Genomic DNA, 15,717 nt, shown 5'->3' on the forward strand with positions numbered 1-15,717 from the left:
GTTATTTCTGACTGGTCCTCGCATTTTTGACCAGTCCTCGAACTTACGACTGTCCTCACATTTTACGTTTTTGCCCTATCTTGTCACCATGGTGAAGAGAAGCAGTTGTGAAATGAGTGACATGGTTGTTAAGAATGCTACAATGGGCATAAATGATGACCAGTCATAAGTGCAAGACCGGTCAAAAGTGCGAGGACCTGTCAGAAATGACTTTTTTCAGCCCTCTGAGTAGTCCCTATACACATAGCCATGGCCACCCGGTCACATGACCAGCTAGCCACACCCACCCAGTCACATGATCTCCAAGCCATGCCCACAAAATAAGCCACGTCCACAGAACTGGTAGTAAAAAAATTTAGAACCCACCCCTGGTTGGTGGTCACCACAACATGAGGAACTGTATTAAAGGGTCGCGGCATTAGGAAGGTTGAGAACCACTGCTCTAAACAGATCAATTTTTTCTGATGCAGAATTTCTTGTCATAAGGGAGGAATTTTGTGCAAAACACTGTCCACAATCTGGGCATTTGAAGGGTTACTCTCCTATATGTAACCTTACATGATTGATAAGTTTAGACCTACAACTGAAATCTTTCCCACAATCCGGACACTCGTACGGTTTTTCTCCTGTGTGAGTCCTCTGGTGTATCACCAATGTGGAACTGTGACTGAACCTTTTCCTGCAATCCAGACATTCAAATGGTTTTTCTCCTGTATGTGTCCTCTCGTGTATCACCAAGTTAGAATTTCGATGGAAACTTTTCCCGCAATCAGGACACTCATACGGTTTTTCTCCTGTGTGAGTCCTCTTGTGTTGCACCAAGTCGGAATTTCGATGGAAATCTTTCCCGCAATCAGGACATTTATATGGTTTCTCTCCTGTGTGAGTCATCTGGTGTTCCACCAGCTGGTAATTCCTACAGAAACTTTTCCCACAATCAGGACACTCATACGGTTTTTCTCCTGTGTGAGTCCTCTTGTGTTTCACCAAGTCGGAATTTCGATGGAAATCTTTCCCGCAATCAGGACATTTATATGGTTTCTCTCCTGTGTGAGTCCTCTGATGTTCCACAAATTGGGAATTCCGACAAAAACTTTTCCCGCAATAGAGGCACTCATATGGTTTTTCTCCTGTGTGAATCCTTTGGTGCATCACAAGGTTGGAATTCTGACTGAACCTTTTCCCACAATAGGGACACTCAAATGGTTTGTCTCCTGTGTGAGATCTCTGGTGTAACATCAGATGTGAATTCTGATTGAACCTTTTCCCACAATCCGGACACTCAAATGGTTTTTCTCCTGTGTGAGTTCTCTTGTGTATCACCAAGTTTGAAGTTTGATGGAAATCCTTCCCGCAATCAGGACATTTATACGGTTTCTCTCCTGTGTGAGTCCTCTTGTGTCTGTCCAGGTGGGAAGTCTGACTGAACGTTTTCCCACAATCTGGACACTCATATGGTTTCTCTCCAGTCTGAGTCCTCTTGTGTCTCTCCAGATGGGAATTACGCTTGAAACTTTTCCCACAATCCAGACACTCATATGGTTTCTCACCCGTGTGAGACCTCTTGTGTCTCCTCAGAGAGGAATTACATTTGAAACTTTTCCCACAATCTTGGCATTCATATGGTTTCTCTCCTGTATGAGTCCTCTGGTGTTCCATAAGGGCGAAATTCCGACGGAAACTTTTCCCACAATCTGGGCACTCATATGGTTTTTCTCCAGTGTGAGTTCTCTGGTGTATCACCAGGTTCGAATTCTGACTGAAACCTTTCCCACAATCCAGACACTCATATGGTTTCTCCCCAGTATGAGTTCTCTTGTGTATCACCTGATTGGTTTGCATGCTAAATCTTTTCTCACAACGGGAGCACTGGTACAGTTTCTCTTCGGTATGGGTCCTTCCACGAATCACGAGAGACGTATTCTGAGTAAAGCTTTGGCTTTCCACAGGGTGAAAATCACATGTGATGCATCAATCACATGTGATCTGCAATCTATGTTTTTCCCAAAATAGGCAGTCTGTGGGGATTTTCCAACACTGATATTGTTAGATTCTTGAGGAGGTCAGCACTATTTCGGATTTCTTACCTGGTGGTTCTGATTCAACCTACTCTTTCATTCCTCAAAGGCTTTCATTAATACCTGCCAGTTTTGGCTATCCACAAAAACTTTTTCTTCCCACAGACTTCCAGGTGTTTTTTATTTAGAAATTATCCTCCTTGACTTCTCATGTAATGTTTCCTTGAGTTCCATATAGTCTTTTTTTCCAGCTGAAAGCTTTGTTCTCATAATTCTCTCCATTGTCTCCCCACCAGCTAAGAAGGAGAAACGTTTTTAAACTTTCTGGAGGAAGTGGAAAATTTGGATTAATGGTTTTTACACTTTAATGCTGTTTCTCATTCTCTGTTGTCCAGAGTGCTCTTTTTGGCATCCTCTTTGTCTGTAAGATTAATATTAATGGGTTAGTTTCATTATTGTTTAAAAATGGCTACATGATATGTGAAAGCAGCAGAAATACTCTATATATTACAATGAAAAACAAACATCAAAATGCTAGTTTAACGTATAACATTAATTATGATACATGTGGCATGTAGCAGGCTAGATCCAAATATCAGCACAATCTCAAAATTCTCCTTTTGGCTTGAGTAAATCACACATACAGTGCACTCAGAAAGTATTCCTATTCCCTTCACTTCTATCAGTTTTGTAATGCTGCAGCCTGATTCTACAGTTGTTAAAATTCATTTTTTCTCATTAATCTACTCTCATAATGATAAAGTCAAAACAGAATTTTACAAATGTCTGTAAATTTATTAAAAAGAAAAAACTGAAATATCATTTGGCATTCAGACCCTTCACTCAGTATTTTGTTGAAGCAACTTTGGCAGTTATTACAGCCTGGAGGATTTTTTGGGTATGACATGAGAAGCTTTGCACACCTGGATTGGGGGATTTTCTGCCATTCTTCCTTGCAAGTCCTCTCAAACTCAGTCAAGTTGGATGGCAACCTTAGATGGATAGCCATTTTCAGATTCTTCTGGAAATGTTCAATAGGGTTCAAGTCAGGGCTCGGGTTAAGCCACTCTAGGACATTCAGAGTTGTCCCTAAAACACTCCTGTGTTGTCTTCGTTCTGGCTGAAATCCAAAGATCCTGTGTGGAGATGGGAGAAAGTTCCAGAAGGGCAATCATCACTGCAGCCCTTCATTGATCTGGGTTTTATGACAGAGTGGCTGGGCGGAAGCCTCTCCTCATTGCAAAACATATGAAAACACGCTTGGAGTTTGCAAAAAAGCACCTGAAGGATTCTCAAACTGTGAAGAACAAGATTTTCTGGTCTGATGAAACCAAGATTGAACTGTTTGACCTCAATTCTATGGTAAATGGTCTGGAGAAAACCAGGCACCGCTCGTCACCTGCCCAATGACATCCGAAGAGTGAAGCACGGTGGTGGCAGAATCATGCTGTGGGGGTTTTTCAGCAATAGGGATGGAGAGACTGGTCAGGGTTGAGGGAAAGATGAACGGAATAAAGTACAGGGATTTCCTCAATGAAAACCTGTTCCACAGTGCTCAGGACCTCAGACTAGGCTGAAGATCCACTTTCCAACTTTACAACAATCCTAAGCACACAGCCAAGACAACACAGGAGTGGTTTAGGGACAACTCTGTGAATGTCCTAGAATGGCCCAGCCAGAGACCTGATTTGAACCTTATTGAATGTCTCTGAAGGGACCTGAAAATGGCTGTCCACATAAGGTTGCCATTCAACCTGAGTTTGAGAGGACTTGCAAGGAAGAATGGCAGAAAATCCCCCAATCCAAGTGCGCAAAGCTTCTCATGTCATACCCGAAAAGACTTAAGACTGTAATTGCTGCCAAAGGTGCTTCAACAAAGTACTGAGTTAAAGGTCTGAATGTCAATATGGTATTTCAGGTTTTTTTGTTGTTAATACATTTACAGACATTTCTAAAGTTCTGTTTTCACTTTGTCATTATTGATGTAGATGAATGAGAAAAAATGAATTTCAACAAGTGTAAAATCAGGCTGCAAGCTTAACAAAATTGACAGAAGTGAAAGGGGTCTGAATACTGTCTGAATGCACTGAACCTGTGTTCCTTTTCACAGAGAAATACACTCCGAATTTCTTTATGTAAACAATTATGTGTATTTTAGTCAGCAAAATGCCCCAGAAGTGCATTGAGTCAAATTTTTTTGATCTGATTTTAGAAAGGTGGGGAGATGAATAGATGAAATGGTGTCCAAATCCTGTGCAAGATTGAAAGCATCTCTTTTGCCCATGAAACTCCTCGGTTGGCAGGAAAACAACATCTCAATAACATCACAAGGAATGAAAGGTGAAGGTGAGGGAGGTGAATGGTTAAGAAACACGAAAAAATATATCAAGATTTATTTAAATCTCCCAGCAGAAAATCACAGGCAGCAACTTTAGATCATGCAGCAAAAGGATGAAAACATTTGGGGAGAGAAAGAAAATGCAGCAGGAGCCGATATGTTTCATTCTTGTCCCTTCGCTGCTTCATACGCCGTGGAGGAACCCAAAGGGCCCGACTTGCTCCCGGCTTCTCCTCCGACCTTCCCTCCACTCACCTCCCAGGAGCCTCTTCCACCCTCCAAGCGGCACAAGAGGCTCCGCCGACGCCATTATCCGCCACTGGGTGAGCCGGAAGAGGAAGTCCCTCTGATCTCCTTTCCTCCACGTCCACTCTAGCACTCTAATACTCTATCGTTTCAATTCCTTCTAGCTCGCCTTCTCTCCCTCCGGTATAAGGTCAACAGTAGCGAACTCTCTGCTCCCTGTTGCTTCTTTCTACAGCGCCATCTAGCGACATAAGGTTGAAGATCACCCTCGTTCTATCTCTAACCCTAAAACGTTTGCAAGAGGCTTTTATGGATTCCGTGGTTCCTTCTGTGTATTCAACCTCCACATAGCACAGGAATAGCTTTCATCCATGACAATCTATGCTAAACCTTTTCTCCCAAGAGTTCACTCATTTTCCCGCTTGCTCCAACTAAACCAAAGGAAAGGGTCCAAAGGCCGGGGGTGAGGGGGATGACGTATAACAGCCAACCTGAAAGGGAACCTCCCTTGGGGGCTGCTGAAGATTGTTCCAGCCAGATTTTAGCCTGGGATGTATGTGTGCAGGAGAACTCCTCGAAACCTCCCTTGGCAAATGAGTGAAGCTGTAATAGTTCAGCTGTTGAACGGAAGCCTCTAGCACTAGTCTGTCCTTTGGGGTCTGGTAGGGAGGCCCTCATCCTCACTCCAACTGAGCCAGGAGCTTCTTTTGCAGGAACTAAACCAAGGGAAAGGATCGGGGGGGGGGGGGACACAATGTGCCATAGGCAGGGACAAAAAGCACCTCCCTTGTGGATCAGTGAAGACTATTCCAGCCAGTTCTTCATCTTGGGGGTGCAGAGTAACTCCCCAAAACTATATTTCCCAGCTTCATATCCCTTTAATACAAGAATGAAATAGGGGACGAAACCTTGAAGTGGCCATCAATGTTGCTTCCAAACCGATCTAGATAGGAGATATTATTTTTCCCTCTGCATTCTTGTGGCTGGAACTGCCAGGATTACCCTCAGTAAGCAACCTAGTTCAATACCTACATGGAACTACTAGGGGAGGCCATCCATCCTGTGATACCCAATTATGTACAAGTTGTCCTTGATTTACTTCATTTAGTGACCACTGGATTCACACCCGCACTGGATTCAGTTGTTTAAGGTGCAATTCAAGGTTATCACCTTTAACAGTATTTATTATAGCAATAGTGATCAGACATATACAGTATACCACCCAATTGTGTTTTGTATCACTCTCAGTTTAGTGTCAGCATATTGTCTTCAACAATCTGGGTCCTCATTTTACAGATCTCAGAATGACAGAAGGCTGAGTCAACCTAGAGGACCGCCAGGATCAAATTCCAGGCTGTGGACAGAGTCAGCCGGCAATGTCGCATTCTAACCACTGAGCCAACAGGGCACCTGTCATTATTTCCCCACCTTTATTTTTGCCATCTACAGGTGTAACTCGAAAAATTATAATATCATGCAAAAGTTCATTTATTTTGGTAATGCAACTTAAAAGGTGAAACTAATATATGAGATAGACTCATTACATGCAAAGCGAGATAGTTCAATCCTTTTTTGTCATAATTTTGATGATTATGGCTTATAGCTCATGAAAACCCCAAATTCACAATCTCAGAAAATTAGAATATTGTGAAAAGGTTCAATATTCTAGGCTCAAAGTGTCTCACTCTAATCAGCTAAGTAAGCCATAACACCTGCAAAGGGTTCCTGAGCCTTTAAATGGTCTCTCAGTCTCACAATCATGGGAAAGACTGCTGACCTGAGAGTTGTGCAGAAAACCATCATTGACACCCTCCATAAGGAGGGAAAGCCTCAAAAGGTAATTGCAAAAGAAGTTGGATGTTCCCAAAGTGCTGTATCAAAGTACATTAATAGAAAGTTATGTGGAAGGGAAAAGTGTGAAAGAAAAAGGTGCACAAGCAGCAGGGATGACCGCAGCCTGGAGAGGATTGTCAGGAAAAGGCCATTCAAAAGTGTTGGGGACTTTCACAAGGAGTAGACTGAGGCTGGAGTCAGTGCATCAAGACCCACATAGTCAGATCCTGGACATGGGCTTCAAATGTCGTATTCCTCTAGTCAAGCTGCTCCTGAACAACAAAACGTCAGAAGCGTCTTACCTGGGCTAAAGAAAAAAAGAACTGGTCTGTTGCTCAGTGGTTCAAAGTCCTCTTTTCTGATAAGAGCAACTTTTGCATCTCATTTAGAAACCAAGGACCCAGAGTCTGGAGAAAGAATGGAGAGGCACACACTGCAAGATTCTTGAAGTCCAGTGTGAAGTTTCCAGGGTCTGTGTTGATTTGGGGAGCCATGTCATCTGCTAGTGTTGGTCCACTGTGATTCATTAAGTCCAGGGTCAACGCAGCCATCTACCAGGAGATTTTGGAGCACTTTATACTTCCTTCCGCAGACGAGCTTTATGGGGATGCTGACTTCATTTTCCAGCAGGACTTGGCCTCTGCCCACACTGCCAAAAGTACCAAAACCTGCTTCAATGGCCATTGGGTTACTGTGCTTGATTGGCCAGCAAACTTGCCTGACCTGAACCCCATAGAGAAATTATGGGGCATTGCCAAGAGAAAGATGAGAGACATGAGACCGAACAATGCAGAAGAGCTGAAGGCCGCTATTGAAGCATCCTGGTCTTCCATAACACCTCAGCAGTGCCACAGGCTGAAAGCATCCATGCCACGCTGCATTGAGGCAGTAATTGATGCAAAAGGGGCCCAAACCAAGTACTGAGTACATATGCATGCTTATACTTTTCAGAGGTCCAATATTGTTCTATGTACAATCCTTGTTTTATTGATTTCATGTAATATTCTAATTTTCTGAGATTGTGAATTTGGGGTTTTCATGAGCTGTAAGCCATAATCATCAAAATTATGACAAATCAAGGCTTGAACTATTTCGCTTTGTATGTAATGAGTCTATCTCATATATTAGTTTCACCTTTTAAGTTGCATTACCAAAATAAATGAACATTTGCATGATATTCTAATTTTTCGAGTTTCACCTGTATCTGTTCTTCCAGGTCAGTTAGGACAGGCACACTCAGGGCCATCTAGGAAGACAGCCTTGAATCTTGCCAAACATTCCCTCTGAAATACTCTTCCCCCTGAAGTTGGGCAGGTCTTTATCCTCCTGGTCTTCCATAAAACAAAGAAGAACTAGCTTTTCCCCTCAGCACTGGGAGAAGAAGAGAGGACTGCACATCAGGTGGTGAATTGATACCAGGTTTTTCTTTTTATGCATTTGGTTTTAATACAGTTTTAAAGTTAATTATTTATTGGGAGCCAGCCAGAGATTGTTATAACTTAAATATTTTAAATAAATCAGAGGAAGAAGAAATGAATGAATGAACAAATGAATCTGCTGAGGCTACCCATCTGCAAGTTGCTTGAGGCAAATGAAGGTCTATGCATTTATCAAATTTATAGGCTGCTAATAGAAATAGCACTTAGACATATATATTGCTTTACAGCCCTCTCTAATCATTTTGCCCCCAACAATTTGGGTCCTAATTTTACCCACCTAGGAAGGATGGAAGACTGAGTCAACCTTGAGCCTGGTGAGATTTGAACTGCCAAATTGCAGGCAGCCGATAGCAGAAATAACCTGCAGTACAGCACTCTAATCACTGCGCTACCACGGCTCTTCCTAATCCTGAGAAGGTTAACTACTGCAATTTAACTCCTTTTATTTAATTTAACTCCTCGCAAGGAGAATTATTACCAATTTTGAGGAAGAATAGCAGAAGAAATGAACATATTTACTAATGTCTGGAGGCCTCGTTAACTTCTAAATTGAACAAAAGCAAGAATCATCTTTTTGGGATGCCTCGACCATCCAAATGTCATCAACATTCCTAGACGTGCCCTGTATTTTGAAGGCAAGAATATATTAAATGCAGAGGCTTTCAATTTTGTCATTTGCTATATAAATGGGGTTGATTTAGTTTTTGTATTAAGTTTTTATTACTTTTAACCATGTGGAGTCATCATACGTTTGGCTGCCATATACATGCTAAGTAAAAATACATACATACATTTATTATTAACTGCCCATGATAGGACTAAAGGAGGACGCCTACTAAAAGAAGCTTGGTTCTCCAGTAACAATTCCATCCTCAGGCATATCGAACTGCCACCAGCCTACCAGGCTTTGAGACACCAGGAAAGAACCTGCAGGATGAGCAGAGACGGCTTTCCATCAGGGAGCAGAGACCAATGGCACACACACACACACACACACACACACACACACACACACACACACACCTCTGAGCATGCAGACTCAGCCTGTGAAGACATAGTCAGTCCTGACCAAACACAGAGCAACCCGGCAGGGCTGTCTCAAACTGTAACAGATAGGATTAATGAGAAACGAACTGGGCCGACCACAAGGTCACGGACAAGACAGCAAATTGCGATGGTTGACAGGCTAACATCATCCCCCACTGATAAGCAGGGTAGGAGGGAGGAAACAGTAGGAATTAAGCCTCCATCATCCAGCATAACGACAGCAAAAACACCACAGCTAATTACAAGTGGGAGACAGCTGGAAGGGCCTATTATGCACGCGCAATGGCCAAATTGATTAATGGCATATAAAGGCAGAGATCCCTGTAATGGTAGTTTAATACTCTGACGATGTCAGCAGATGGCTGACGAAAGCTTAGTAGAATAATTTTTTTTAATTATTTTAAAATTTTAACTTCCGGAGTTCGCAGACTGTATACTTCTTTCTATACATACATGTTTATATCCCCCAGTATTATATGAGGATATAACTCAAGGCAACAAACATACCTAATAGAGAAAAACTCGCTTTCTCTGACCCAGAAATGGCAGTTCCCCTTGGCTCCATGGAAGGGAACGACCGCATTGCACCAAACTAAGGAAGCTCAGATCTCCTCCCTTGTGTTTAATAATAAGACATGCTTAACTAAAAAGAATCATACAAGAAATGAAATTATCCATTTCTCAGCTGGACTTTCATTATGAGACAAGAAACAAAATTCAAGATTCCTCTAAACAGATCAAATTTATCCTCATGTGGAATTTCTTCTGTGATAAGGGAGGAATTTTGTGCGAAACACTGTCCACAATCTGGGCATTTGAATGGTTACTCCCCTATGTGTAACCTTACATGATTTATAAGGCTAGACCTACAACTGAAATCTTTTCCGCAATCCGGACACTCATACGGTTTTTCTCCTGTATGTGTCCTCTTGTGTTCCACCAGGTGGTAATTCCTACAGAAACTTTTCCCACAATCAGGACACTCATATGGTTTCTCTCCTGTGTGAATCCTCTGGTGTTCCAAAAGTTGGGAATTCCGAGAAAAACTTTTCCCGCAATAGAGGCACTCGTATGGTTTTTCTCCTGTGTGAATCCTTTGGTGCATCACAAGGCTGGAATTCTGACTGAACCTTTTCCCACAGTACAGACACTCAAATGGTTTTTCTCCTGTGTGAGATCTCTGGTGTAGCATCAGATGAGAATTCCGAATGAACCTTTTCCCACAATCCGGACACTCAAATGGTTTTTCTCCTGTGTGAGTTCTCTTGTGTATCACCAAGTTCGAAGTTTGATGGAAATCCTTCCCGCAATAAGGACATTTATATGGTTTCTCTCCTGTGTGAGTCCTCTTGTGTATCTCCAGGTGGGAAGTCCGACTGAACATTTTCCCACAATCTGGACACTCATATGGTTTCTCTCCTGTGTGAGTCCTCTTGTGTCTCTCCAGGTGGAAAGTCCGACTGAACGTTTTCCCACAATCTGGACACTCATATGGTTTCTCTCCAGTATGAGTCTTCTTGTGTCTCTCCAGAAGAAAATTATGCGTGAAACTTTTCCCACAATCCAGACACTCATATGATTTCTCACCCGTGTGAGACCTCTTGTGTCTTCCCAGATGGGAATTACGCTTGAAACGTTTCCCACAATCTGGGCACTCATATGGTTTCTCTCCTGTATGAGTCCTCTGGTGTTCCAGAAGGGCAAAATTCCGACGGAAACTTTTCCCACAATCTGGGCACTCATACGGTTTTTCTCCTGTATGAGTCCTTTGGTGCATCACAAGGCTGGAATTCTGACTGAACCTTTTCCCACAATCCGGACACTCATAAGATTTCTCTGCTGTGTGAGTCCTCTTGTGTGTCACCAGGTCGGAATTCTGACTGAAACCTTTCCCACAATCTAGACACTCATATGGTTTTTCCCCAGTATGAGTCCTCTTGTGTATCACCTGATTGGCTTGCATGCTAAATCTTTTCTCACAATGGGAGCACTGGTACAGTTTCTCTTCGGTATGGGTCCTTCCACAAATCACGAGAGACCTATTCTGAGTAAAGCTTTGGCTTTCCACAGGGTGAAAATCACATGTGATGCATCAATCACATGTGATCTGCAATCTATGTTTTTCCCAAAATAGGTCTGTGGGGATTTTCCAACACCGATATTCTTATATTCTTGAGGCGATCAGCACTATTTTGGATCTCTTACCTGGTGGTTCTTTGATTCAACCTACTCTTTCATTCCTTCAAGGCTTTCATTAATGCCTGCCAGTTTTGGCTATCCACGAAAAGTTTTCTTCCCAATGACTTCCAGGTGTTCTTCATTTAGAAATTATCCTCCTTGACATCTCATGTAATGTTTCCTTGAGTTCCAGGTAGTCTTTTTTTCCAGCTGAAGGCTTTGTTCTCATAATTCTCTCCACTGTCTCCCCACCAGCTGAGGAAGGAGAAAAGTTTTTATACTTTCTGGAGGAAGTGGAAGATTTGGATTGTTTGTTTTACACTTTAATGCTGTTTCTCATTCTCTGTTGTTCAGAGTGCTCTTTTTGGCACCCTCTTTGTCTGTAAAATTAATATTAATGAATTAGTTTCATTATTCTTTAGAAATGGCTACATGATATGTGAAAGCAGCAGAAATACCCCATATATTACCATGAAAAAACAAACATCAAAATGCTAGTTTAACCTATAACATTAATTATGATTCATGTGGCATGTAGAAGGCTAGCTGATCCAAATATTAACTCAATCTCAAAATTCTCCTTTTGGCTTGAGTAAATCACACAAACAGTGCACTCCGAAAGTATTCCTATTCCCTTCACTTCTATCAGTTTTGTAATGCTGCAGCCTGATTCTACAGTTGTTAAAATTCATTTTTTCCTCATTAATCTACTCTCATAATGACAAAGTCAAAACAGAATTGTAGAAATGTCTGTAAATTTATTAAAAAGAAAAAACTGAAATATCATTTGGCATTCAAACCCTGCACTCAGTTCTTTGTTGAAGCACCTTTGGCAGCTATTACAGCCTCAAGGTTTTTTTGGGTATGACATGAGAAACTTTGCACACCTGGATTGGGGGATTTTCTGCCATTCTTCCTTGCAAGTCCTCTCAAACTCAGTCAGGTTGGATGGCAACCTTAGGTGAATAGCCATTTTCAGGTCTCTCCAGAAATGTTCAATATGGTTCAAGTCAGGGCTCGGGTTAGGCCACTCTAGGACATTCACAGAGTTGTCCCTAAGGTCTGGCTGGGCTCCAGAGATCCTGTGTGGAGATGGGAGAAAGTTCCAGAAGGACAATCATAACTGCAGCTCGCCATCAATCTGGGCTTTATGGCAGAGTGGCTCGGCGAAAGCCTCTTCTCAGTGCAAAACACATGAAATCATGCTTGGAGTTTGCGAAGGACTCTCAGACTGTAAGGAACAAGATTTTCTGGTCTGATGAAACCAAATTGAACTGTTTGGCCTCAATTCTATGGTAAATGTTACATCTGGAGAATACCAGGTACCGCTCATCACCTGCCCAATGACATCCCAAGAGTGAAGCATGGTGGTGGCAGAATCATGCTGTGGGGTTTTTTCAGCAATAGGGATGGAGAGACTGGTCAGGGTTGAGGGAAAGATGGATGGAGGATTCATCAGGGATTTCCTCAATGAACACCTGAGCACAGTGCTCAGGACCTCAGGCTGGGCCGAAGATTCACTCTCCAACTTGACAACAATCCTAAGCACACAGCCAAAACAACACAGGAGTGGCTTAGGGAGAACTCTGTGAATGTCCTAGCGTGGCCCAGCCAGAGCCCTGACTTGAACCCTGTTGAATGTCTCTGGAGAGACCTGAAAACGGCTGCCCACCGTTGTCTGCCATCCAACCTGACTGACGTTGAGAGGACTTTGTCGGGCCCTCAAAACCTATTTTTTTCAGTTAGCCAGGCTGTCCTGATTTTATGATTGTTTTTATCAATTTTGATATGGCTTTTAATTGGAATGTTTTAAATTAATGGGCAAATTTATTTAATTATTTTAAATTTATTTTAACTTTTGTATATAAAAAGTTTTATTTCTGGCTGTTCACCACCCTGAGTCCGAAAGGAGAAGGGTGGTATAGAAATTTGAATAAAGATAAAGACTTGCAAGGAAGAATGGCAGAAAATCCCCCAATCCAAGTGCGCAAAGCTTCTCATGTCATACCCCAAAAGACTTGTGACTATAATTGCTGCCAAAGGTGCTTCAACAAAGTACTGAGTTAAAGGTCTGAATGTCAATATGGTATTGGTTTTTGGTTTTTAATAAATGTACAGACATTTCTAAAGTTCTGTTCTCACTTTGTTATTATTGATGTAGATGAATGAGAAAAAATGAATTTCAACAAGTGTAAAATCAGGCTGCAAGCTTAACAAAATTGACAGAAGTGAAAGGGGTCTGAATACTGTCTGAATGCACCGAACCTGTGTTCCTTTTCACAGAGAAATACACTCCGAATTTCTTTATGTAAACAATTATGTGTATTTCAGTCAGCAAAATGCCCCAGAAGTTCATTGAGTCAAATTTTTTGATCTGATTTTAGAAAGGTGGGGAGATGAATAGATGAAATGGTGTCCAAATCCTGTGCAAGATTGAAAGCATTTCTTTTGCCCATGAAACTCGGTTGGCAGGAAAACAACATCTCAATAACATCACAAGGAATGAAGTGTTAGGTGAAGGTGAGGGAGGTGGATGGTTAAGAAATACGAAAAAATATATCAAGATATATTTAAATCTCCCAGCAGAAAATCACAGGCAGCAACTTTAGATCATGCAGCAAAAGGATGAAAACATTTGGGGAGAGAAAGAAAATGCAACAGGAGCCGATATGTTTCATTCTTGTCCCTTCGCTGCTTCCAGGCCGTGGAGGAACCCAAAGGGCCCGACTTGCTCCCGGCTTCTGCTCCGACCTTCTCTCCACTCACCTCCCAGGAGCCTCTTCCACCCTCCAAGCAGCACAAGAGGCTCCGCCGACGCCATTATCCGCCACTGGATGAGCCGTAAGAGGAAGTCCCTCTGATCTCCTTTCCTCCACGTCCACTCTAGCAATCTAATACTCTATCGTTTCAATTCGTTCCAGCTTGGCTTCCCTCCCTCCGGAAGCCGCTGCTGTACTCTCTACTCCGTTATTTCTTTCTACAGCGCCATCAAGCGACATAAGGTTGAAGATCACCCTCGTTCTATCTCTAACCCTAAAACGTTTGCAAGAGGCTTTCATGGATTCCATGGTTCCTTCTGTGTATTCAACCCCCACCGAGATAATTGAATACTGGCTGGGGGAAGGGCTTTCAACAAATTCATCTTGTGTGCCAATTGTGCCCTTTCCTCCACCTGGATGCCTTGTACAGGGGGTCACTCTTTCCTTGGTCACCTCGTTTGAATCTCTGCACTGGACCACTGGAACACTTCCTACGGTTGGGTAGATAATATATAGAAAACTATGTTCTGTAACTTTAACTGCTACAAGATGACTAATTGTTTAATTGTGCTACGCATAAAAGAAGGCAGGAAGTTCATTCACTCCTACTCCTGATATTAGAAGGTTGAACTGCTGAAAGATACTGTGTCGGTGTTACGGAACTGGAATTGTAAGCAAACTTTGTTTTGTATTGAACCATGATTATATGAAGACGTGTTATCTTTGTTTTGAGAAGCCAAGTTTGTTTGTTTTATAACAAGTAAAGACTATTTATTTTTCTAACAATGTTCAGAGTCTGAGAGTATCTGTGTTTTTGTAAGCAACGCTGTCTGGTCCGTTGCACTCCTCTGCAGAGGGCAAGCTTTACCCTCAACAACTCTTCCCTTGGTCACCTCGTTTGACTCTCTGCACTAGATCACTAGAACACTTCAACTGGTCCAGAATGTAGCAGCACACACAGTAATGGAAGCCCCCAGGTGGTCCATGTCACATCTTTGTGGTGGAAACCGCACTGGATTCAGTTCTTTAAGGTGCAATTCAAGGTTATCACCTTTAACAGTATTTATTGCAGCAATAGCGATCAGACATATATACCACCCCACTGTGTTTTGTATCACTCTCAGCATATTGTCTCCAACAATCTGGGTCCTCATTTTACAGATCTCAGAATGAGAGAATGCTGAGTCAACCTAGAGGACCGTCAGGATCGAAATTCCGGCTGTGGACAGAGTCAGCCCGCAATGTCGCATTCTAACCACTGAGCTAACAGGGCACCTGTCATTATTTCCCCACCTTTATTTTTGCCATCTATCTGTTCTTCCAGGTCAGTTAGGACAGGCACACTCAAGGCCATCTAGGAAGAGAGCCTTAACTCTTGGCAAACATTCCCTCTGAAATACTCTTCCCTCTGAAGTTCGGCAGCTCTTTATCGTCCTGTTCTTCCATAAAACAAAGAAGAACTACCATTTCCCCTCAGCACTGGGAGAAGAGAGGACTGCACATCAGGTGTTGAATTGACACCAAGTTTTTCTTTTTTGCATTTGGTTTTAATACAGTTTTAAAGTTAATTATTTATTGGAGCCAGCCTGAGATTGTTATAACATGGGTGGCTACTTAAATATTTTAAATAAATCAAAGGAAGAAATGAATGAATGAACAAATGAATCCGCTGAGGCTACCTATCTGCAAGTTAATTGAGGCAAATGAAGGTCTATATACTGTATTTGTTTATCAATTTATAAGCTGCTAATCCTGAGGAGGTTAACTTCCCCAATTTAACTCCTTACAAGGAGAAAGATTACATGTTTTGTTTTATCTCTATTTTAAATTTTGTATTTATATGTTTTACTTTATGGCTG

General features: G+C 42.1%; 2 protein-coding genes across 2 annotated transcripts in view; both read right to left on the minus strand.

Annotated features, from left to right (window-relative positions):
* Positions 1-15,717, minus strand: part of LOC139312044 (zinc finger protein ZFP2-like) — a 52,715-nt gene that overhangs the window by 24,484 nt on the left and 12,514 nt on the right. The window lies entirely within an intron of this gene.
* LOC139310063 (zinc finger protein 850-like) lies at positions 61-13,910 on the minus strand. Its single transcript, XM_070934228.1, has 4 exons — positions 13,866-13,910; positions 9,749-11,479; positions 3,418-3,499; positions 61-1,971 (listed from the first exon to the last, which is right to left on the minus strand). Exons 2-4 carry the CDS (start codon positions 10,882-10,884, stop codon positions 535-537), a joined length of 2,655 nt encoding a protein of 884 aa, XP_070790329.1. The 5' UTR covers positions 10,885-11,479; positions 13,866-13,910; the 3' UTR covers positions 61-534.

The sequence above is a fragment of the Pituophis catenifer genome, unplaced genomic scaffold (assembly GCF_029215685.1).
Source record: "Pituophis catenifer annectens isolate HBS135680 unplaced genomic scaffold, rPitCat1.0.hap2 SCAF_2, whole genome shotgun sequence".
Taxonomy (NCBI): domain Eukaryota; kingdom Metazoa; phylum Chordata; class Lepidosauria; order Squamata; family Colubridae; genus Pituophis; species Pituophis catenifer.

Bases quoted from the DNA above. Each gene is read 5' to 3' on its own strand.
- LOC139310063 (XM_070934228.1), bottom strand. From the start codon at position 10,884: ATGCAAGCCAATCAGGTGATACACAAGAGGACTCATACTGGGGAAAAA. The intron at 3,500-9,748 runs GTAACCATTCAA...AACCCTGACCAG, and splicing joins GTAAGGTTACACATAGGGGA to TCTCTCCATCCCTATTGCTG. The intron at 1,972-3,417 runs GTGACGAGCGGT...ACATGTGATTGA, and splicing joins CTTCGGATGTCATTGGGCAG to TGCATCACATGTGATTTTCA.